Genomic DNA, 25799 nt, shown 5'->3' with positions numbered 1-25799 from the left:
TACTGTAGATGTCAATATATTGTTTAAAGTAATTTCTCCTTTACTTATATGATTCCTATACCTTATTTAAGGAAATAATTTTCACTAGTTTGATAAAAATGGAGATATATTAAACTGAGGTGAAACAATTTTTAAATGTTCATGACAGTTTGACAAGTCTGAAGTAAACTAAAACGACTCCGTTTTTTCCTGCCAGAGGTCTCTTTATTAGTATCCATGATCGCGGGCATATTGCTTCAATTCTTAATGCATGGCCAGAAGATGTCATCAAGGTAAGTTATCACATTTTTCCACTATGGCAAATTTCTTCTTTTTCATGTCCTGTAACATATTGACAATTTTCAAGATATTGGGTAGTATTCACTAGCTTTCCTAGTGAATGTCGCCTAATTTATATCCCTTTGATTTTTGCATAGTAGATTCCAACTGTCCCTCAGTATCCTTGGGGGGATTGATTCCAGGACCCCCGTGGATACCAAAGTCCTTGGATGCTCAAGTCCCATATGTAAAATGGTGTAGCATTTGTGTATAACCTGTGCACATGCTCCCCTATTTTAAATTATCTCTAGATTACTTATAATATAGAATACAATGTAAATGCTGCATAGATAATTATACTGTATTGTTTAGGGAAAAATGACAAGGAACAAAAGTCTGTTCGGTACAGATGCAACCATCATGGACCTTTCTATCCCGCATTGGTTGAATCCTGTGGTTGCAGAACCTGTGGGTATGCTGGGCGACTGCAATTTTAGTCTAAGACTATTTAGATACTGTTTCCCCGTTATTTCCATTAAACTTCTTAGTATTTCTTTATTCATTGTAAGTGATGATAAATGTTAAAGTAGTGTCTGAATGTCTGAATTTCTTTAGGCAAACTCCTTTTTCATATCTTTTGTGTTTAATCACTACTAAGAGGAATCCAGGTAGGCAAAAAAATCTGTTAATTCATTTCTGTTATCATTGTGACCGTAAGTAGCTCATCTGACTTCCCTCTGTGAGTGAGCTAATGAAAATAAAATAAGAATGGTATGTGACATTTGGTAGCTCTCTGTGTGAGACACTTTTACCTGGATCACCTCTGGTATTATCCTGGTACTTCAGGGAGGAAAAGCAGGCCCAGGGGGCTACACAGGCGAGTGAGTGCGCGGTGGTGGGAGCTGGACATGGGTCTCAGAGCCCTTGCTGTCAAACATGGTGTTCTACCACCCGCCTTGTCTAAGGACGGTGAGATGTACCTATCCCTCCTTGGCTCCCTTTTCCTTTCTGTTAGGTGCCCAGCAACTTTGGGATATCTTTTAGGACTAAGATTGAGCAAATTGATGCCTTTTGGTGGTACAAAAGCACTTCAGCTGTGACTTCCAAAGTGTGACTCCCCTAATGACCTTTTCTGTTTGAGCAGTTATGGCTAGAATCGATTCACTTGGCTCTTTAAGGCTCAGGCTAGGTAAACTTGTAAAGAAACGTGTTTTTCACTATTTTCAATCTTCCCGGTTTTTCCACTTTGCCCACCTAAGTTGCTCCTTCACCTTTTCTCCCATCAAGTAGACTGCAGTGTCCACAGATCCTGTCCTTAGAAGTTACCCTAAAAATGTGTTAATTCCATGAAATATAAATGTCTGATCCTCTAAGAAGAAGGATACTTACTTTTTTTTTTTTAGGAAGATTAGCCCTGAGCTAACATCTGCTGCCAATCCTCCTCTTTTTGCTGAGGAAGACTGGCCCTGAGCTAACATCTATGCCCATCTTCCTCTACTTTATATGTGGGACCCCTGCCACAGCATGGCTTGCCAAGTGGTGCCATGTCCGCACCTGGGATCTGAACCGGTGAACCATGGGCCGCCAAAGCAGAACATGCAAACTTAACCTCTGTGCCACCGTGCCAACCCCAAGGATACTTACATTTTAACCAGGACACTAGAGATGATTTTAAGAATGAGTCAATATAGGAAATAGTTTTGGGGTAGAGAGGTCTAATTAATATCCTTCTAATCATAACAGCTGGGCAATAAGCAGTCACTTGCTTCATGTTCTTCCTACTAGCTGATCTGAATATTTAGCTTCATTAGTAGCCTATATCCTTTTGACTCCTTAATTTTGGGCCCTCACTGATATTCTTGATCCTGACTATACCTACTGTTGTTGAAAAAGCCTAGCATAGAGTTTGGTGCATAGTAGGCACTTAATAAATGGCAGCTGTTTACTGTAATAGAATATTGAAGAATAAGATAAGAGTCTCTGTTGTGTAATTGAAAGCAAACCAGGCAATCAATTATTAGAGAAAATATAATTAAACTGTCTGGTATAAATTATTAGTGCCGTATTCATCCAGTCAGAGTTGAATATCCTTCAGAGAAGGCTGGAACAGTTAAGAAATATTTCTAGCAGAGTTGGAACTTAAATCTAGCCTTCGATAGTTAGAAAGGGAAGAAGGCACTGTCCCAAGAAGGGAACATATGGTTGTAGGTCTCAAGTTCGGGACAAGAGGGGTGTGTTCACGTGCAAAAGGAAGGCTGGCCCAACTAAAGCTAAGTGTCCTTATTGAAATGTAGTGAGATTAAGGTTGTCTAAGAGATGACCAAATTATTATGAAAGGTCTTGAAATTCAGAAAGAGGGATTTAGACTTGAAAAAGTAGGATGTAATATTTAAACAGGGGAATGACTTTACATAAGTAATATTTGAGGAAGTTTCAGCAGAGAGAGAAGAAAAAGAGGCAGGAGTTCTGTATCCAGGAAGTCTACAACAGGAGCACAGGCCCCAGGAAAGGAAAAGACGGAATGAAGACAGGATACGTAGTGAGAGTCTGTGCGCATTCAGGGGAACACCTGCGTATTTCACACACAAAGTTTATGTTCAGGTAATGCCGAGATAGTAATTGACAAAGTAGGATGGGGATTTAATTTCTGAAACACAGACATCGTTGATACAACTTGGGTTATCTTGCTGGGATAATCCTCCTGTTGTGGCTTTATTATGCAGAAAACATCTAGCTGCTTTATTTTTCTTAAGCAGGAGATAAAGTAGGTAAAAACAAAAGCAAGAGTGTGTTAATTTAGTGATAAATTGCATATATCACACATTTTTTTTATTTCAGAGAATTCCTTTACTATTAAAATTCACTCTTTAATGTTGAAATGTTTGTGAATTAATGCTAAAATGTATATTTGTAATAAGGCATAAACTGAGCTAAAATATCAACTGCCTCAAAATGTAGTTTAAAAATTACTCAAATAACTACCACCTATATAAATGTCTATGGTATATTTATATAATTAAATTGATAGCACGGGATGAGAGAAGAGCTTAGGGAATAAAGCTTATGAAGAAATGAAAAAGAACAATGCTTTTCCTAGACTTTGTATTCAAGACATATATTTAGTTTGACTTAGATGTGCTATCAAAAATAAATGAAAATGCTATGGGTTTTTTTTTTTTTTTTTTTGCTGAGGAAGATTCTCTCTGAACTAGCATCTATTGCCAATCTTCCTCTTTGTGCTTGAGGAAGATTCACTCTAAGCTAAGATCTATGCCAGTCTTCCTCTGTTTCGTATGTGGGCTGCCACCACAGCGAAGTGCACCGAACTTAAGCCCTAGGCCACGGGACCAGACCCATGAAAATGCTGTGTTCTTTTAACCCCCTTTTTCAAAACAAAATTGAAACTGATGAGAATTACAAGTAGCAACTCTCTGGGTTTCATTATCTTTAATGAAACCCAGAAAGCATTATATAGATTATTATTTAGATCACAACTAAGTTATATGACAATGTTCCTCTCCTTATAAAATAGCTCATAAACGTATTTAAAAGTGTATGCAGGCCAATTGGACTTTACTTCTTCAAGAAACACATTCACAAAAGTGTATATGATCAGTGATGTATATACAAGTTCCTCTATTGCAGTATTATTATTTATTTATTTATTTATTATTATAAATAAAAAAAATCTATTAAAAATAAGTTTGAAGTATTTTGACTTTGAAAATTTGGCTTTAATTTAATTTAAAAACTAAAGTTGCAGTTTTCTGCAGTATTTGGTTGTCTTTCTTAGGTTAAATCAGAGCTAACTAACCCAATGGTATCAAGTTGCCTCCTCTGAGACAGCATAACATATTGACCCTTTTCAATTGGACATGGAAAATTTATCAGCTCTCTGGAATATGCAAAGATAATTTTCACCCACCTCTCAAATGTGTTTACTTTTAAGGCAGTTCTTTGAGAGCTGCATAATATAGGTGAACAGAAAATTAAATGAAAAGACTCAAAGTGTATTTTTAAATATGTGCCGCAGTGTAGCATGCTGGAAAAACACTGTCCTGGGAGCTAACACACCCGAGTTCTTGTTCTTTGATATTAACCAGATAACCCACCTTGGGCAAATTATTTCAGATCTCTGACCTTTAGTTTCCTAATCTAGAATAAGAGGGATGGACTGAGTGTGCTCTAAATTCCCCTTTACTTCTAAAATGCTATGCCTCTGTACGTTTGTCCTGGTGATAATAATAGCATTAACAGCTACATTTTTTTGAGATTTTGTAATGTACCAGGTACTGTGGTAAGTTCTTTGTATGTTGTGATCTCATTTTATTGAATCATAGATTTATTCAATTAACTAATGTTTATTGATTGTTTACTATGTGCTGTGCTGCGTGCTGGTGTACAGTAAAGAGCAAAGCAGTCGGTTCCTAATTTATGTAGCTGCTCTCAAAAGTGCACTTATTATTCCCATTTTACAAAGAAGAAACAGAAGCTTTAATTCATCAGTTTATCCAAGGTCGAATACCTAACGTTTTTCCAAGGCTGCATGGATATAACTGGTGTAGTAGTTGGTAGAAAATCTAATAAATTGTGCTTCACGTTACTTAACTATGGACACTCCTGTAATTGTCCTCAAAGTGGATGTGACTAGTTTTCATGCTGCCCTGTTTCACTTTAGTTCCCAGTTTGAGCTCTTATTTCTCTGTACTCTTCCCACTGCTCCTCTTGATTGAAGACGGAGTTATTTGGGTTGTTTGAATCTTTATGTGAATAATCTCTCTTTTTTCTTTTTTTGTTGAGGAAGATTGTCCCAGGTCTAGCATCTGTGTCAGTCTTCCTTTATCTTGTGCATGGGACCCAACCACAGCATAGCTTGATGAGCAGCGTGTAGGTCCACACGGGGGATCTGAACCTGTGAACCCTGGGCTGCCGAAGTGAAGCGTGAGAACTTCACCACCACACCACCGGGCTGGCTCCCCTCTCTTCTTTTTTCAACAACCAAATTAATCATATATATGTATTTTTAACAAAATATAAAAAATATATTTCAAATGTATTTATTCTCCCTACTCTTAGACACTTAAAATCACGTAAAATCTTTTTCATGTATATTCAATTATGTTTTTTGACAGCTTAATATTTCATTATCGTAAGTATTATCTGCAGGAATAAAGACCAGGAACTGTGCCCTAGGATTTGTGAGCATCTATTAATAGATGTCTTTTCTGTTTCTTCTAGGCTATTGTGGTGACGGATGGAGAGCGCATTCTTGGCTTGGGGGACCTTGGCTGTAATGGAATGGGCATCCCTGTGGGTAAACTGGCTCTGTACACAGCTTGTGGCGGGATGAATCCTCAAGAATGTCTGCCTATCATTCTGGATGTGGGAACGGAAAATGAGGTAAACAATTCAAGTCTATGCGACAGCTATTTACCTTAAAGAGTAGAACCAATTCTCGCATTTTGAGCTTATTCCAGAACTTTATGAAATTCATACTTTTCTGTCTGATTCTCCCTCCCTCCTCAAACCTGTCCTCCAATTCTTGTAAGAAAACTATTTTCTCTGTCCCTTTTCCCTTCTCTATAATATGATTAATCTTTTACCAGCTTGTTTAGGATTCTATTATCCTTTCATGCGTGTTTATACCATTATTCAATAGACTATATGTTTTACTTTAGGATATTATGGTTTCTTTTTTTTAATTATTTTTTTCATACTACATAGGAGCTAATCCCAAAGGACTTAAGTTTAATCAGCCTGAAATCTTCTTGTTCTAAAAATCTGTCTTGAACCTGAGGTAGATGATTTGGAGTTTAGCATTTCTCATTCCTGCATCTAAATTTTAGAATCTCAAAGTCGTATATCAAGTAGAAAATTTTTTGCTCATCCTTTATTAGTAATGTTTAGGATTAGTTTTGGGTGATAGGTACTAGAAATTAAAGGCTGAATTTTCTGAAATAGAGAGGAAAGATAATGATCAGTTAAGGATAGACTTTTTTAAAGTTACATACAAATTTCAGACTTAGGCTCAGAATAGATTCATCATCAAAAAAGACCTTGATAATTTAAACAAGTGTGTACACTTTTTATAGTTATTTTCTTTGTTCCCTTCTAAAGCAATTTAAGACATAACTTTTGACCTGCTAATAATACGTTATAATAGTAACTTGAACAGTTTTTATATTCTTTAACTTGTAAAAAGTTATAATATTTAACTTCCTATATACATGAATGCGCATTTAACTTTTATAAAGGATATGTTTTAATAAAAATACATTGCTTATCTGGCTTTTTTTCCTAATAACAATAGAAATGACCTAGAAATGATCAAAGCTGACCTCTTAAAACAAATATCCCCAAATTGGGTATATACATTGGACATTAAGATTTCCTCTTTATTTTTTCATATATTTTAAAACATTCTTCTGTGGTAAATTGCATTGAAATTAAAGTTTAAAAATCATGAAATCTGTATAACATCTTACAAATTCTAGGAAGAGAGGAAGAAGAGTAAAGAGTGATGAAACAGGCCTGCAGAAACTGAAGAATTGAGTTTTAAACTTGGGCCTTTTATTGAGATTGTCAGTATAACGTGGACCTAGAGAAGGTTGTGCAGTAGTGAAACGATAACACTGGGACTTCTGCGCTGATAGATTGTGTTAGTTACGTGAAATTCTTGATTCCGTGAGGGTGGATCTCAAAATTGTCAAATTGGCCTTGAATTTTCTCACATTATCTCCATTGAGTATTCCGTTGTCTTTTGGTATTCACTGCTTTTATGATATTCCATTTCTGTCCCTCAGCCTGCAGAACCCACATCTGCCTGTCTTTCATCAAATTTCTTGCTTTGCCCTGCTGTAGATCTAGCTTTGTTTGTTCTTTTCCCATTAAGCGTGCCTGGTACTCAGTACACTTCCAAGTTTTTCGAGCTGCTAAATTAGAAAATGAATCTGTTGTTAAAATGCTATGTGTTATTTCTAAAGATTTTTGCTTACCGCCAATGGACTTTTGGAAATATTAGGAAAAAAATTAAGTGACTCGTGGAATTTTGACAGGTCAGTGGAGAATATCTTTTTAGCTTGAGAGAGCCTTTCTGAAACTCTAATTCCCATTAGGTAGCTTTAATTGAGTTAGACAAACATTAAGTTGGCAACTCTTAATGTTCTTATTTTGTTTATTCTGACATTTTACTTTTTAATTTATTCTTACACTGCTGCTTTACTGAGAAGACAAGAAAGGAAACTTATTTCAGTAGAGTAGAATGTTAGTGACTCAGTTGGTTTGTGTAAAATGTAATGGAGTATTTGTGTTGCCACTTTATATTTCTACTTTCACATGTGGAAAACTGCTATTAGTCAAAACTGTCCTGTAGTGATAATTTTTAATCTCATCACTTTTGTGACTCTCTGTCCAGTTTTACACTTCATAATAAAAATAAAAATGAATTGATACTAACGCTTAGTTTCTTATCCAGAATAACCTAGCAAAGTTTAATGAAAAGTCGTCCTCTTTTTTACAATTTACAAATGTTCCCTTTTTTTATCATAAATAGCTATATTGAGTGGTAATGGAAATAGAGGTGGAATTAGCAGCTGATTAACAAGACAATCTTCACTTGCTGTAAAGTCACACTTTCTGACTTCTACATCTCTGTAGCTTTCAACTAAAGAAGTTTAAAGAACAAAGGCACTGAAACTGAGCCACAGAAGTGCTCGGCTAAAAAATACTCTTATTCTTTAAGTTAATAATGCAAAGCGTTAATTTAGGTGGAATGTTTGTGTTTCATCTTACCTTTTATCTATTATTTCACAGTCCACATTTTCTTTAATGTACTTGTGAAGCAGTTGCTGTATAGAATTTATTTCTGTACCTGAGGTAAATTTTCTAAAATTGTTTCTTAAGAGCATACTATATTTAACTTCTTCTTTTTTTCTGTTGTTGCAAAATCTTTTCATAGAAGTTACATTTATTATTTGCCTATTTTTGTTAAATAAGTGACCCAATATCAAAGCTTGCTGTTTGACTAAAAATGGGAGTGGATGTTCTTTGTGTCCCCTCCTTGCTTGTCTGGGTATTATTGAGTTTAGAGGCTGCTTCATCTGTTACATGGTGTATTCGTCTGCTAGAGCTGCCATGACAGTACCACACACTGAGTGGCTGAACCAATAGAAGTTGATTTTCTCACAGTTCTGAAGGCTGCAGGTCCAAGATCAAGGTGTCAACCAGGTTACTTTCTTCTAAGGTCTCTCTCCTTGAATTGTCTTCCTCTGGTGTCTTTACGTGGTCTTTCCTCTGTGTGTATCTGTGTCCTAATTTTTTCTTATAAGAACACTAGTTAGATTAGATTAGGTTCCACCCTAATGACCTCATTTAACTTAATTGCGTTTTTAAGGACCCTGTCTCCAAATACAGTCATATTCTGAGGTACTAGGATTAGGACTTCAGCATAGGAGTCGAGGGGGACACAATTCAGCCCATCACGCATGGTCAGTCTCCAAGAGGACGTGGGCAGTGTGAGCAGGAGAATATTGTCTCTGCATCATTATTCTTTGTTATTAAGGCATTGCTCCGTGTCTCAGCTTTTGTGATTCTGATGTTGTGTCTACTCTGGTCTTCAGTTCGTGTGTACAGTGTATCTAGATCTAGAATTGTTACTGGAACTTGAGCTCACAAAGTTGAATCCTCTTTCCATTTAGAAAATTCCCCCTTGTGTTTCAGGAAGCGCTCTTCATCGTTGGCATGAACCAGCCATGTTGGAGAGAAACTGAACGAAAGAAAAACCTTGTAGGTTTTCTATCATATGTACCTGCCATTTATCTTTCAGCCTTTGTATAGAAGCTAGTGTTGGCACTAGAATGAGGCTTGTATTAGTTTTCTGTTGCTACCATAAATTGTTACAAACTTCGTGGCTTAAAGAAACACAAATATATCACCTTATAGTTCTATAGGTCACAAGTCTGACACAAGTCTCAAAAGACTACAATCATAAAATATGTCAGCAGGGCCATATCCTTGTCTTTTCCAGCTTCTAGAGACTGCTTTCATTCCTTGGTTCATGGTCCTCTTTATCCATTTTCAAAGCCAGCAATGTAGTGTCTCCCTGACCTGACCTGCTTCTGTCATCTCATTTCTTTCTCTAACTACAGCCAGGAAAGGTTTTTCTTTTTCTTTCTTCTCTTGTTTTGAGGAAGATTAGCCCTGAGCTAAGATCTACCACCAAACCTCCTCTCTTTTTTGCTGAGGAAGACTGGCCCTGAGCTAACATCCATGTCCATCTTCCTCTACTTTATATGTGGGATGCCTGCCACAGCATGGCCTGACAAGCGGTGCATAGGTCTCCACCTGGGATCCGAACCAGCGCACCCTGTGCCGCCTAAGCAGAACGTGTGAACTTATCCACTGTGCCACTGGGCTGGCCCAAGGTTTTTCATTTTTAAAGACTCACCCTTAATCACATTGGCAAAGTCTCTTTTGCCACATAAGGTAATGTATTTACAGGCTCTAGGGGAGGGGCTGTTATTATTCTGCCTACCACCTGGTCCGAGCTAGAATGTCATCATTTCTCCCTCAATCCTCCTTCACTTCTGGCCTTTTTCCTTTCATTTTATGGGGGTTACTTGCCACTTCAGGCAAGTCATCCCACATTGGAGTGAATGCTAATCATTATGATAAAGCCAGCGGAGAGAGCATAATCCGTCAGCAGCCAGGCTTTCAGTTTGTAGCGTCGTGTACTTTCTTTTTGGGAGTCTCATTTTACCTCATCCTCTCTAAATTAGAAGATGAGAATGGACTGTATCAAGAATTTCTGTATCTGTTTTCCGAGACACTGCACCAGTGCCTTGGGAATGAGAGTGGGGTCTTTCTTCAGTTTGGTTTTATATGCACTGTCCTCCTTGAACTCCTTGAAGGTCGTGATACATTGTAGAAATACCCATTATCTAAATAAAATAGAAAACACGTTTACATGAGAGCAGCCTTCTGGGAAATAGAATAATTTCATTTTAACTTAACAATAGAAGTTTGAAATGAGTGGTTCTCAGTATATGTTCTACGGACAAATTCAGAATTACCAGGGGCGTGTGTTAAGAATGCGAAATCCTAGGATGCACTCCAGACTTACTGAATCTCAGTCAAATTTTAATCATTTTTATTTCTACCATTTTAAAACATTCATGCCAGCTCATGTGCATACTGATATTTTAAGTATTGCTTTCGACTCTTGACTGAAGGTTGGCACCTAGTTTACTAAATCTTATTGATGACATGAGCCAGCAAAACAGCAAAAATTATAGATTATTTCTTTATAGAAACTGTTTTTTTATTTGAAAATAATGAGTAAATAGCAAAAAAGAAAATGATTATCTGTATATTGTAAGTAAAATTTAAACATAAATGCTAAAATGGAGAATATTTGTAACATTATGGCAGATTATGGTTTATAATGTTCTTAATATTCAGAGAATGCTTTCAGGTCAATACGAAAATGTCAAATGTGAAATATGCAAATTACCTGAGGACATATGGACACAGAGAAGTTACACATGAAGAAATAAACATGGTCAATAAACTTATGAAAAAACGTTTAATAATATTAGAAGAATACAAATGGGTGCTACTTGGTAACATTATATATGTAAATATATTTATATGTATTATTTTATTATATATTATATTCATATATATTTATATGTAAGTTCATATATATATATACACACTCATATATATTTGAGGCTGCAGCAAAATACACACACTGTATGTCACTGGGGGAAATGTTAATTTGTTCATGCTCTCTAGGAAGGCAGAGTTCCAATAGAGATCACAAATTTTAAAAATGTTCAGCTAGTAACATGGGAACTTTTCACAGTGTATTATGTGAGAAGGGGTTATAAAACAGTCCATGATATTGTTCCAGATTTGGACAGCTAATATTATACATACATAGACATAAAGAAAAGCACCTGGAAGAATATGCATCAAGGTGCTAGTGGTGAGTAATTCCGAGTGCGTTGAGATTATTGGTATTCTTTGTTTTTAATTTTACTTTTCAGTGCCCTCAAATTTTCTGATAGGCAAATATTGCTTTTTCAATGATAAAAAACGAAGTATTAAGAAAATGTTTTTTAACTCTCAGAAACTTCAGATTGGGAAGGTAGAAATGTGAGACAAGACCAAGGTGAGAGTTGGTAGTGATTACTGTTAGCTTCAAATAAATGAATGCTTCAAATAAAAATTCCCAAGGGTCCCGAATTGGGATAGTGCTAACAAGTAATTATACAAGTAAAAACAAGTAAAGTTATTAACTTTAACAATATATACTCTCCTTATCTCCTTTTTGGAACTCTCTTATATTTCTGTATGCTTTGTCCTCTACTCTGTCCTCAATCTTTTTCCTTCTCTCCTGCTTGTAACTCTTCGTAAGGCTTCGGTGACGCCATATGCATCACATGTGACACCTCTTGCTAAAGAAGGTCTAACCTCTTTTAAGTGCTTGCTTAATACCAAGTGTTTCATTTATTCTTTAACAAAGATCTATTAAGTGTTTACTCTTGGCCACAAGAAGTTTGTAATCCAATGAATTAATGTCACTTCTGTGCCAGGCTACTTGGTCTATGGAGCCGTTATCAAAACTGGGTAATCTTGTTAAATTGCTTTTTTTTTGAGGAAGATTAGCCCTGAACTAACATCTGCTGCCAATCCTCCTCTTTTTTGCTGAGGAAGACTGGCCCTGAGCTAACATCCCTGCCCATCTTCCTCTACTTTGTATGTGTGACACCTGCCACAGCATGGCTTGACAAGCAGTGTGTAGGTTCACACTTGGGATCCAAACTGGCGAACCATGGGCTGCCGAAGTGGAATGTGTGAACTTAACCGCTGCACTACTGGGCAGGCCCTGAGTTGTTTTTTTGTAGGTATTAATTTGTTTTTGTCAGCCAGATCGCTAAGGATGCCTTAATTATCATGAAATTTTAAAAACAGTAATTTTTGATAGGGACTTTATGATTAGAAGAATCTATAACCTCTTGATTTAATTCAAAAGCTTTATCTTGTTCATAAGTCTTCATAACTGACTCTTCATTGTGGTCAGACTTCTTTACGATTTATACTTTATCAGCAAGGGACAGAGTGACAGAAAGGAGAAGGGGAAACGTAACATCTTTTCTTGATTGTGTTCTTTTCCTAATTCACAGTTTAGAAGTCCACATATATTCCAGACATGGAGAAAGTATTTAGCCATTAGTAGCTCATTGGCACTTCACCCTCAGCTGTTCAGAAGCCTGCCAGTAGATTCTTTAAAGTTTTTAGGCCTTAAGGAACACCTGGGCTTTACAACAGCACTCAATTTTAGATTTTACATTTCATCTGAAATACATATATATGATTAAATATGTTAAATTCCAGCTAGCCGGAAAGCCTTAACTCATTGTTGTGCAGTAAATTATAAGTAGGATGACTCCATAAAGTGTTGGCCAACCCAAGACACTTTCACAGTGAAAGATGCTATTAATAACTACACCAGGACAACAGGTGTGAAGTGGGCTATAATTTCTGTTGGCTTTAAGCAAATCCCAACTCAGATGATTCAAATGGTTTAATCTTGTTAACAACATCCCCACACCTGCAAAACCATCATTTATCTATAACAAATCACCTCCAAACTTAGCAACTTAAAACAATTACTATTTTATTAACGTTTGTGATTTGCTAGGAAGATTGGATGCTTGGGACAGCTTGGCCTTCTCCATATCCGTTCTCACCATTCACAGATTGTTCCCATTCCATATGTAAAATATGCTCATCTCCATCCTGGGTTCCCAAAAGCTTCATTCCACTAACAACAGCAGGCCCAAAGTTGAGGATCCTGTCGTTTAAAGCAGGTCTAAATGTAGGTGAAGCTTCTTGTGTTTTGCTGTTTGCTGTGACTCGTCTTATCCGATCCCACATACCAAATATACAAATGGGGAGGCAAAGGCAAAATAACTACCATCAGCACTTCCATTCAAAATGGGAGGACTAGGAATCACATGGCTCTAAGTGGTTCACAGCAATGCTAAATTTCCCACTGGACACATGTTGCCAGGCCACCTGCTTAGGGGCAGGGAATATTCCTTGAATAGCCCAACTCTCCTTCCTCGGCGGTTCTGTAGTTGATTGCTCTCTTAGGCTTTTGGCTGTGCTCTCTGGCTCTGGCTCCATCCTCTGAGATATCCCTCTTTTTCTATAAGAAATGGCCATGTTGCAGCTGAATAGCTTTCTCAGCCTTCCTGGCTGTGGAAAGTTGGGGACCCAGAGAAGTGTGTGCATTTGGAAGTGTCTCTGTCCTAATTAATCCAAGTAGTAGCAGAGCACCCTTAAAAGTTTTTTTAGGTTTTCTATGTTTCAGATTAGAGTCTATTTTATTAGTTAAAGGCCCTGCTCACAATTCTTTTCAAAATAGACCTTCTCCCTACGTCGGTTGTCCTATCAGAGGGCTGTGGGACCAGTTCCTTTTGTCTAGTCTAGATGGTCTGTTAGGCTCTGCTTTAAATCGTTTAGAAGTTTTCACAAAAGTTACAACCACGCATTAATTTGATCTTTGACTGAGGGCGTTATTTTGCTTTGGAAATCTTTTACCAGCAAGACTTGTGTCCTCTATATTTTTTAATTAAAATTTAAAAAATTTTTCTCACAAGCTGAACCTTTCCTTCTTTAGCTCATCTGTTTTAACCTAATCATGTAGCAATGAGAAGCCAATTTACACATTCAGCATTCTGCCTGGAAATTTTTCCCATTTTTTGATTGGGTTGTTTTTTGTTGTTGAGTTGTATGACCTCTTTACATATTTTGGAAATTAACCTCTTGTTGGATATATGATTTGAAAATATTTTCTCCCAGTTGCTGGGTTGGCTTTTTGTTTTGTTCATGGTTTCCTTTACTTTGCAGAAGGTTTTTAGTCTGATGTAGTCCCATTTGCTTATTCTTTCTTTTGTTTCCCTTGCCTCAGTGGACGTGGTATTTGAAAAGATACTGCTAAGACTGATGTCAAAGAGTGTACTGTCTATATTTTCTCCTAGAAGTTTTATGGTTTCAGGTCTTACCTTCAAGTCTTTAATCCATTTTGAGTTAATTTTTGTGTATGGTGTAAGATAATGGTCTACTTTCATTCTTTTGCATGTGGCTGTTCAGTTTTCCCAACACCATTTATTGAAGAGACTTTCCTTTCTCTATTGTATGTTCTTGGCTCCTTTGGGAAAGATTAGCTGTCCATAGATGTGTGATTTTATTTCTGGGCTTTCAATTCGGTTCCATTGATCCATCTGTTTGTCTTTGTGCCTGTGTCATGCTGTTTTGATTACTATAGCTTTGTAGAATATTTTGAAGTCAGAGATTGTGATGCCTCCAGCTTTGTTGTTTTTTCTCAGGATTCCTTTGGCTATTTTGGGTCTTTTGTCATTCCATATAAATTTTAGGATTCTTCTTTCTATCTGCATGAAGTGTCATTGGGATTCTGATTGGAATTGCATTGAATCTGTAGATTGCTTTAGGTAGTATGGACATTTTAGCTGTGTTTATTCTTCCAATCCATGAGCATGGAATATCTTTTCATTTCTTTATGTCCTCTTTGGTTTCTTTCAGTAATGTCTTATAGTATTCAGTGCATAGGTCTTTTACCTCCTTGGTTAAATTTATTCCTAGATAATTTATTCTTTTTGTTGTGATTGTAAATGGGGATGTATTCTTAATTTCTATTTCTGCTAGTTCAGTATTAGTGTCTGGAAATGCAATTGATTTTTGTATGTTGATTTTGTGCCCTGCAACTTTGCTGTAGTTGTTGGTTATTTCTAATAGATTTCTGGTCCATTCTTTAAGGTTTTCTATATATAGAATCATGGCATCCACAAAACAGTAATAGTTTTAATTCTTCCTTTCCAATTTGGATACTTTGTATTTCTTTTTCTTTCCTAATTGCTCTGGCTAAAACCTCCAGTACCATGTTGAATAGGAGTGGCGAGAGTGGACACCTTTGTCTTGTTCCTGTTCTCGGAGGAATGGCTTTCAGTTTTTGACCATTAAGAATGATGTTGGCTGTGGGTTTGTAATATATGGCTTTTATTATGTTGAGGAACTTCCCCTCTATACCCGTTTTATTGAGATTTTATCATAATTGGATATTGGATCTTGTTAAATGCTTTCTCTGCATCTATTGAGATGATCATGTCATTTTTATTCTTCATTTTGTTAATGTGGTATATCACATTGATTGATTTGCGGATGTTGAACCAACCCTGCATCCCTGGAATAAATCCCACTTGATCATCGTGTATGATCCTTTTAATGTATGTTTATATTTGATTTCCTAATATTTTGTTGAGGATTTTTGCGTCTATGTTCATCAGTGATATTGGCCTGTAATTTTCCTTTTATGTGTTATCTTTGTCTGGTTTTGGTATCAGGGTAATGTTGGCCTTGTAAAATGAGTTAGGAAGCAGCATGTCTTCTTCAATATTTTTGAATAGTTAGAGAAAGATAGGTATTAAATCTTCTTTGAATGTTTGGTAGAATTCTCCAGAGCAGACTGGACTTTGGTTTTTTGGGAAGTTTTTGATTACTGTTTCAATCTCTTTACTTGTGATTGGTCTATTAAGATTCTCTATTTCCTCTTGATTCAGTTTTGGGAGCTGTATGTTCCTGAGAACTTATCCAGTTCTTCTGCATTATCCAATCTGTTGGCATGTCCCTTATGATAGTATTCTCTTATAATCCTTTGTATTTCTATGGTATCCATTGTAATTTCTCCTCTTTTCTTTCTGATTTTATTTATCTGAGCCTTCTCTCTTTTTTACTGAGTGAGTCGACCTAAGGGTTTGTCAGTTTTGTTTATCTTCTCAAAGAGCCAGCTCTTAATTTCATTGATTCCTTCTCTTGTTTTTTTTACTCTCTATTTCATTTATTTCTGCTCTGATCTTTACTATTTCCCTCCTTCTACTGACTTTGGGCTTTCTTCTTCTTTTTTTAGTTCTTTTAGATATAGTTTAAGATTACTTACTTGAGATTTTTCTTGTTTGTTGAGGTAGGCCTGTATTGCTATAAATTTCCCTCTTATACCACTTTTGCTGTGTCCCATAAGAGTTGGTTTGTTGTGTTTTCATTTTCATTTGTCTCCAGATGTTTTTTGATTTCTTCATTGATCCAGTGGTTGTTCAGTAGCATGCTGTTTAGTCTCCACGTATTTGTGACTTTCTTAGCTTTTTTCTTATAGGTGATTTCCAGTTTCATAGCATCGTGATCAGAAAAGCTGCTTGATATGATTTCAGTCTTCTTAAATTTATTGAGGCTTGCCTTGTTTCCAAACAGCTGGTCTATCTTTAATGTTCCATATGTACTTGAGAAGAATGTATATTCTGCTGTTTTGGGATGGAATGTTCCATATACATCAATTAAGCCCATCTAGTCTTGTGTTTCATTTCAGTTCACTATTTCCTTGTTGACTTTCTGTCTGGATGATCTATCCATTGACATAAGTGGGGTGTTAAGGTTCCCTACTATTATTGTGTTGGTGTCAGTTTCCCCCTTTAATTCTGTTAACAGTTGCTTTATGTACTTTGGTGCTCCTGTATTAGGTGCATATATATTAATAAGTGTTATGTCTTCTCAGTGGAATGTCCCTTTTATCGTTATATAATGCCCATGTTTGTTTCTCATTATCTTTTTTATCTTGAAGTCTGTTTTGTCTTATATAAGTATGGCTACACCACTTTCTTTTGCTTGATTATTGATATGTGAGGGCTTAGTACTGCTGTTTTATTTCTTGTTTTCTGGTTGTTCTAGATTTCCATTGTTTCTTTTTCCTTGTATTTCTGTCTGCCCTTTTCGTTTGGTAGTTTTCTGTGATGGTTTTCTGTTTTCTTTTTATTTATGATTTGTGACCCCGCTCTGAATTTTTTGTTTTGTGGTTACCATGAGACTTGTGTAAAAGATCTAGTAGATGAGATATTCCTTTCTCTGATAGCCTCTTATCTCAATTAGCCTCTGTAGGTTCCCCCTGTCCTCTTCCCCTTCTATGTTCTTTTTTGTCACAAATTATTCCTTATTTGTGTTGTGAGTTTGTGACCAAATTGAAGTTTATATTTATTTTTGATGCTTTCTTTCCCTTTATCCTTTCTGTTATAATTAAGTGTTTGCTAACCTATTCTGATATAAAGCTGCAATTTTCTGATTTTGTCTATCTGTTTATCTCCTTGCTCAAAGTGTTGTAAACCTTTGCCTTTTTGTTACAGCTAGGAGGGCTTCCTTCATCATTTCTTGTAAGGGAGGTATAGTGGCAATGAACTCCCTCAGCTTTTGTTTGTCTGGGAAACCTTTTATTTCTCCATCATATCTGAAGGATGATTTTGCTGGCTGGAGTATTCTTGGCTGCTAGTCTTTGTCTTTCAGTATTTTGAATATATCATTCCACTCTCTCCTAGCCTGTAAAGTTTCTGCTGAGAAATCTGCTGAAAGCCTGATGGGGAGTTTGGTTGTAGGTTATTGTCTTCTATCATGCTGCCCTTCATGTTTTTTCTTTGTCATTTACTTTGGACACTTTTAGTATTATAAGCCTTGGATAAGGTCTTCTTTGCAGTGTTGTAGTTATGAGTTCTATTAGCTTCATGTACTTGCATGTCCAGTCCTTTCCCCAGGTTTGGGAAGTTCGTAGCTATTATTTCTTTGAATAAGTTCTTTGCTTCTTTCTCCCCATCTTCTCCCTCTGGGATACCTATAATCCTTATGTTACTTTTCCTAGTAGAGTTGGATATTTCTCAAAGAATTTCTTCTTCTTCTTCTTCTTCTTCTTTTTTTTTGGTGAGCAAGATTGGCCCTGAGCTAACATCTGTTGCCAATCTTCTTTTTGCTTGAGGAAGATTGTCACTGAGGTAACATCTGTGCCAGACCTCTTCTATTTTGTATGTGGTATGCTGCCGCAGCATGGCTTGATGAGTGGTGTATAGGTCCATGCCTGGGATCCGAACCTGTGAACCCCGGGCTGCTGAAGTGGGGCATGCAAACTTAACCAGTATGCCACCATGTCGGCCCCTCCTTCATTTCTTTTAAAAATCTTAGTTCTCTCTCCTCCTCCACCTGAATCATTTCTATGTTTCTATCATTGAGTTCACTAATTCTCTCTTCCATAAGGTCTGCTCTATTTTTTATGTTTTCTATATTATTTTTTGTCTCATTAATTATATTCTTCATTTACAGAATTTCTGTTTCTTCTTTTTTTCTTTTTACAGCTTCAGTCTCTTTGGTGAAGTATTCCTTCTGTTCATTAATTTTACTCCTGAGCTCATTGAACTGTCTTTCTGAGTTTTCTTGTAACTCACTGAGCTCCTTTAGGACTGCTATTTGAATTCTCTGTCGGTTAGATTGTAACCTTCAGGTTTGGTTTCTGGGGAGTTGTCATTTTCCTTCTGTTCTCCATGTTACTGTAGCTCTTCATGGTGTTTGATGAACTGATCATCTGCTGGCGCATTTGTGGTTATAATCACCTTCTCTTATTTGAGTATGGCTTTGGTTGCTTTGGTTCTGGTTGTCTGGGTCTTGTGGTCCTCCCATGGCTCTTCTCAGACTTGCATGCTGTTGTCCCATGCATCACCTATGTCACTGTTCCCCAATTGCCTGGGGGTGCTGGTTGCACCACTCCCAGAGGTGCTGGGTTCACAGGTGTTGCTGTTGCTGGTGGGGGCCCAGGGGCCCAGGGACTTGTACGTAGCCCCCATGTAGTGGAGTTGGTGTTGGAAGTGCTGCCACTGGGGGCTGTATACTTCTGCCCTGTCTGCTCACAGTTGTGTGGGTCAGGTTGCTGCCTCTGCTGCTGCTCCACTGACTGTCATGGGGCAGGGCCACTGATGCTCTGCTGCCACCACTTCTTGGGCATTTGTGCATGCATGCGTGGCCACTGCTGCCATTCTGGAGGTGTTTGTGCACATGCAGGACTTCTGCCCCTTGGGCTTTTGCATGTGTGTGGGGCGGCTGCTAGTTGCTCCCACCACCACTGCTGTCCCAGGGGTGTTCATGCACATGCAAGGCTGCTGCTGCCCCAGCAGTGTTCAGGTGCATAGGGCTGAGGTGCCCTGGCCTCCACTCACAGTCCCATGAGCTGCTGTGTGAGCATCCATGTCCTGGATTGCTGTCACTGGGGGTGAGGAAGGGGGTTCTCCCCTAGTTCTACTGCGTCCCAGGGGTCCAGTCCACCCACCTTCAGCTGTATACCTGCCTGGATCTCTTAGACATCCTGTTGTGCTGTGTAGGGAATCCTCTGTTGGTCAATGGATGTCTGTCTGGTTATAATTTAGAGGGAAGAGAGAAAGGGAACCTCTCACTCCACCATGATGCTCATGTCACTCTCAGAGTGTTTTCCATGTATGTGATCATGTGTGTAGAAATAAAAATAGTTTACTTCTTCTTCTTTAATCAGTATTCCTTTTTTTTCTTTTTCTTGCCTTATTGTAATGGCTAAGGTCTCCAGTGTAGTGCTGAACAGAAGAGGTGAGAATAGATATCTTTGTCTTATTTCCAATTTTAGGGGAATATCATTCAGTCTTTCACTATTAAATATGTTGTTAGCTGTGGGTTTTTCACAGCTCTTTATTTAGTTGAAGAAGTTCCTTTCTATTCCTAGTTTACTGGGAGCTTTTGTTATATGTGGGTGCATTTTGCTGTGTATAAATTATACCTCAATTAAAAAACTGGTTTAATAAAAAACAGTAATATTACATATACTAAAATGTGAACAGAGCAATGTTGTCTCTTATATATCAGTTTTAGAAAAAACTCAAACTGGGTAAAGTTTAAAAAGATTCAGAAAAGCTTTAGTCAAGGCTAAAAATTTTATTTTTGTCACTCAACTATCATATTAAAGGTATATTCAAAATATTGCTTGAGGATTTTCCTTTTAGAAACAGAAAATAAATCTAAGAAAGGAATTGCTATCTTCCCATTTCCTAAGCTAATATAATACCTCAAAACTCAATATTATTTTTCTGTGTGATAAACTTTGCTGTAAAATTTGAATTGAGCTTTTCTAATTAGCACTACTGAGATATTTTAATTCCTTTTCTTTTCCCCAGAATGAGGCAGAATACTTCTAATGTTTAGAAATTATTTTCTTATTTGGTGTATAAATACTTAGGTGTATTCTGTATAATACTAAATAATAACTATGCAGGTTAATTCTAAATCAGTATGGCAAGATTTTGTTTCCATTTCTATCCTTATATACAGATGAGGAAACTGAAGCTCAGAAGGAGTAAATGACTTACCTTTAGTTATTTCTATATCTATGGTAACTTTTTTTTTAATAGGAGTTACTTAAAGATCCATTGTACATTGGACTACGGCAGAGAAGAGTGAGAGGTGCTGAATATGATGGGTTTTTGGATGAATTCATGGAGGCCGTTTCTTCCAAGTACGTGTAATCTTTATTTTATCTATATTTGAGTTACCTATATTCAAAAATTTAAAGACAACCCAACATAATGACCTATAAAAATGTTAAAGTTTGGTGCAGTATGTTTAATATTTAGAAATGATTTGAGTGAAATACACACACACACACACACATACATCCTGATAACTATTAGTGGCCAAATGATAACATTGTGTGTCTATCACAGAAAAGGTTGTCTCTGTTGCTATACCTGTAGATACTTTTCCATTATAAGAATCTTTAGATCCTGTGGTTATTGGAATATGGTTATGATGAATGATTATGAATGATGATTATGGTGAATGAGGCAATGGCCAGTGACTAAATTACCTGAGCTAGCTTTTTTATGATTATTTGAAGTCTGTGCTTGGTTTCTGGCTGCTGATAAAATCTGATCTTTGATCATCTTTGTGGGTATATCTGACCTCTTTGTGGTAGGAAAAGCAGAGGAAGAAGTGAGCATGAATTAGTACAGTCCACAGGGGTCAGCATAGAGGAAGAACAAGGACATCCCTTCACAATCTACGAATCTCTGATTGAATCTACGGTATTTGATAAAATACAGTACTGTAGTTCACCTAATCTAGATAGCACTTAATCGTGGGTCAAGTGCCACTGTAAAATTTTCCAGTTTTTCCCTTCAAAGCAGAGACTTCTACAGTAATTTAGTAATATATTCTGAGAGAATTTTGTCACACTAACAGTCATCCCATTGGTTACTGTATAGCCACAGAAACCATGTACTATTTAAAAACATATATATTTCCTTGGTTTTTCATAGAACTAAACTCATCACTAGAATCAGCTGTAACTAGAGATGTGCTGCTGGTTTCTTTTTCTTAGAAGGTTTAATTTTAAGAAGTTGTATCCAACAGCAGAAAGTGCTGTCATCAGCTTGCACAATATTTAGCATCTCCCATTAGCCAAGGTTTTAGTGTGGAGTATATTTGCCAATTAGTGTGGACTACTTTTTATTTATTTATTTATTTATTTATTTATTTTAATTTATTTATTTATTTTCAGATGTACATCACAATATGTTTCGAATTCTGTGTAGATTACATCATGTTCATCACCCGAAAACTAATTATAGTCTACCCCTCACATGTGCCTAATCACCCCTTTTGCCCTCCCCCCTCCCGCCTTCCCCTATGGTAACCACCAATCCAATCTCCACTGCTATGTGTTGGTCGTTGTTTTTATCTTCTACTTATGAGTGAGATCATATGGTATTTGACTTTCTCCCTCTGACTTATTTCACTCCGCAAAATACCCTCAAGTTCCATCCATGTTGTCACAAATGGCCAGATTTCATCATTTCTATGGCTGAGTAGTTGAGGACTACTTTTTAAAAGCTCATGCCTGTTTTATTTACTGTTATTACTTATTAACTTATTTAATTAAACTATACTTATTCATAGAAATAGTTAAGAAGCTTTACAATTCAAGCTCAAAATTACTTAGTACACTTAATTGCTAGCAGTTTTTCATATTTAATTTTGATTTCCTTATCCTCTAAATTTTATGTAAGGTTTTGAAATTATCTGTAACTTTCTAGGTAGCAATGTTAATCAAGAGATTATGTAGAGAATACTCTAAGGCTATGTAGAAGAAAAGGAAAATATAATTCTAAACATATTTATTTTTATTGTCTATTTGTTTAAATGAAGTCTCTCTTTATATAGACAATTTCAATATGTTTCCAAAGAAGCCGTTAAACAAATTATGAACTTAGCATGTGTGGTCTGTATACTTAAATAATTGTATTTGGTATCAATGAAATGCTTTCTGGAGAAAATGAGATATGAGCTAATTTTGAATGTACTGTATCAATCTAGAATCAGGACAACTTTTTTTTTTAAATGTTGAATTGAGGGGTTATCTAAGATCTTCAGTAAGGAAATGAGGATTGACAAGAGTCAACAATAATTTTAAATGCAGGGGCACCTATAAATCAGGAGTTTTATTTCTCGGCTCTTCCCAGAGAAAAATCCTAAAGACTTTTCACAAATACTTCCTAGCATGACACTGCATTGGGAAAGTTTTCTAGAAGTGGAACCTAGCACTGCTCAATTAAATTGGGAAGTAGTCCTGAAGATAAGTCCAAGATTATTTAAGAAGGAAATGTGAGTTAAATTCAAGGAAGAAAATGACTGGGTTTCCCAGGAATCAGATTCTGAGGTGGAGTTATTAAGAAGTGTGCACGGAATCAACTCGTTTGGAAGGGAGGGGACAGAAAAAGGGGTGGATGAAGGGAGAAGTGGAGCTGCAATGTGGACCCACCATAGCCTTGGATAACTTACACTGGGACCACCTTTGCAAGCTCTTTAGATCCTAAGAGAACACTAATTTCTGCCAGTGCCCCCATACCCCCATCAGTACTATGTTGTTTTTATTTACTATCTTGTTGGGGTTGTGGTAGGGCAGTTTCAAATTCTTCCTCTTGGCTTTTTCCACATTTAGAGATCTTACCTGATAGGCCAAAGACTTGATATGGGTGTTGTGGCACTTACCAAATATGTCTATGCTGACTATATATTTGAGGACAGAGGAAATCATCACCAGGTGGGTCTGTGGTCCCAGTGGACCCATTATAAGCTAGACCTTGGCCAGGGCTCCATTTATTACTGGCTCCATATGCTGCTAATGAGGAGGGACAGCATATTGATTCTTCAGGTCTCCTGGTATCATTGTCAACTCTGCACTCTCCAAATGTTTGTGTATTCCCTGTCCCCGGGGCACAGTCACCTGAATAAGGGGCCATACGTCCCTTTGGAGAAGGATTGGGGGAATTATTACCTTGTATTCTTGCCATGGTGTTGCAGGGTCCTTCCCTCTGGAGACGGGGCCTCTTCTTCAGTTAGGGGGTTCCTGGGTCCAAAAGTTAGCTCAAGTTTGGAAACTGAGCAAGAGATTGTGATTTCACTGGAGCAACTACTCAGCTTTGTGGTCATCCATCTTTGATTTCTTTTGAATGTGCATATTCAAAAGAGTATATATTCAAAAGTAATAGCCTTGTTAGCTATCTATTTTGCCTCTAGAGATGCCTATTCTATTAATTATCTCAATAACTCTCTGTGGGTCAGCCCCCCCCCCACATGCCAACCTTACCACTCTTATGATAATTGTGCCCAGTTGGCTTCTGATCCTTACTTGATTCTATTGTCCCCGTTGCTGTTAATCAGCCTAGTTCTATAACAGCCTTTCCTTCTGTCAGTTCTGGCCTTCAGAAGAGAGCTGCCCCAAAGTCCTTAGTAATGTAGATGTCTTCTCACTAGCACATTCCTTGCGGCTTTGTAAATGGCATGTTTTCTGGGCCTTCCTGTGGGACACCATCGTCGGATGGGCTTTTGGGCCTAATGTGGCATGTATATTCCAGAATGCACTCTGAGCCTTGTAATCCCCTCTTCTGTCATCTGCTACAGCATTTCTGGCATTTCAACCATATTTAATATGAGCCATTACTTTGTCCATGTTTCTAGAAACCATCCTAATAGCCAGTTTATACCGTCAGTCTTTCTGGTTGTAAACCCTGCATCTCAGGAGAGTGCTTTCAAATCCATAAAATCTCCCTTATCTTATCCTAATTTCTGGCCTCTTTGATCAAACACTCTCAGAATTTAATCTCACATGTACTCTCCTGGCTAATGTAAACTAGCTAGATCTCGCATTTCCTTTGTGGAATAGCCCCTTTCTTTCTTTATCAGGGCTAGTATGTCCCAGATGGGTTATGTTGTGTCATGACCCTAGTTAAATAGGCCTAAGTGTCTGGAGAGGAGGTAAGGGTGGACAGATCGGGGTTAGGGAGGGTCATATTGTCTTATGAGGAAGAAGCCTCTATCTGCATCATCTCCAAGAAAGAAGGGGCAGGCCACTTTTGTGGGTTCAGAAAGTTCTGGGGAATATGGGAATTCAAGATTTTTGGAGGCATGAAACCAGACATCTCATTCTACATGGCAGGATTCTGTTCTTTTCCAGCCAGGATCCTGATTTAGCACATCTGCCTTGCTTCAGTTTTGGAGTTTTTGACTACTCTGATGATTAATCCCTGTTCCTGGTCGTCAGCTTTCTCTGCCCAGGAGCTACAGGATCTGAGAGCGTTTTTGTGTCTACCAGGGAGGTTCTCTGGCTTTTACATTGGTGATTACTTGCCCTCAGCTTTTCGTATTCTTTTCGCATTGTCCTTACAGTTAGTATTTCTCCCGTATTTCTCAGCCATCTGATACATCATTACAGCTAAAGTGATACACCATCCCAATCTTCCTCTGGTGAGTTTTGACAGTTGGACTGCCACCTTGTTCCAGAGATTCATATGTTCCATCTCCCACCAGTGATGGGGTCCTTATTGCCAGCCAAACAGCAAGTGATCCAGCTCCAAGCCCCATCTTATCACCTGCTTTCTTGGACGACTCCTGGTACCGACTGTCACAGATTAGGTTACCTGGGAAGCAGATTCTGAAATGAACTTTTGTGTTCAAGAGGTTTACAAGAATTACCCTAGAGATCAATCCCTATGGAGGGGGTACAGAGCAAACAGAAATGGGCAGAAGGAGAAACTGAGCTTCAGTGTAGGTACAATGACCCCGCCTTCCACTGACCACATGAGGAACTCTGGAACTACAGCAACTTTCAGAGTTGTCCCAACTTGGGCTGAGATGGCCCAGCCTTTGTGTTCCTGCATCAATTAGTCATTGGGTATGGGTCACCCTGAGAAAGCGTGGCCTGTGGTGTAGTGCTCTCTGCAGCTGAGGCAATCCCTGGGACAGACAGCACTGGGGATCCAAGTGCCAGATCACAGTATTCAGCACAGTGACATTTAGATATAAATAAAGATTGAGCAGAAAAAAAAGTTTCAAGTTTTGTAATTAAGGCATGTTCTGGAATCTGAAGGATGGATTCTATTTTTGATATTCTATTGTTAAGCTTACATAACAGACAAATACTTGCCTCTCCGTAATATTTTTGGTTTGGAAAAAGGGCCATTGGCACAAACCATTGAGTTGCCCTAGGCTACCTATGCCCTTCAGAGGCTAGATTTCTCCATTAAAAATGTTGTTTCAAGCTATCTTTTTTTCTTTCTCATTCTTTTGATTTGTTC

General features: G+C 37.5%; 1 protein-coding gene across 5 annotated transcripts in view; it reads left to right on the top strand.

The window, feature by feature from the left end:
- ME1 (malic enzyme 1) overlaps positions 1-25799 on the top strand; it is a 252844-nt gene that overhangs the window by 141882 nt on the left and 85163 nt on the right. For all 5 annotated transcript variants that reach the window (XM_070225215.1, XM_070225218.1, XM_070225214.1 and 2 more), the window contains 3 exons: positions 197-272; positions 5497-5658; positions 20577-20680. In XM_070225215.1, the coding sequence (XP_070081316.1) occupies positions 197-272; positions 5497-5658; positions 20577-20680 (342 nt within the window). The remainder of the gene's footprint in view (positions 1-196; positions 273-5496; positions 5659-20576; positions 20681-25799) is intronic.

The sequence above is a fragment of the Equus caballus genome, chromosome 10, assembly GCF_041296265.1.
Source record: "Equus caballus isolate H_3958 breed thoroughbred chromosome 10, TB-T2T, whole genome shotgun sequence".
Taxonomy (NCBI): Eukaryota; Metazoa; Chordata; class Mammalia; order Perissodactyla; family Equidae; genus Equus; species Equus caballus.
Note: the sequence above shows the minus strand (reverse complement) of the source record. Positions and strands in the feature narration are given on the sequence as shown.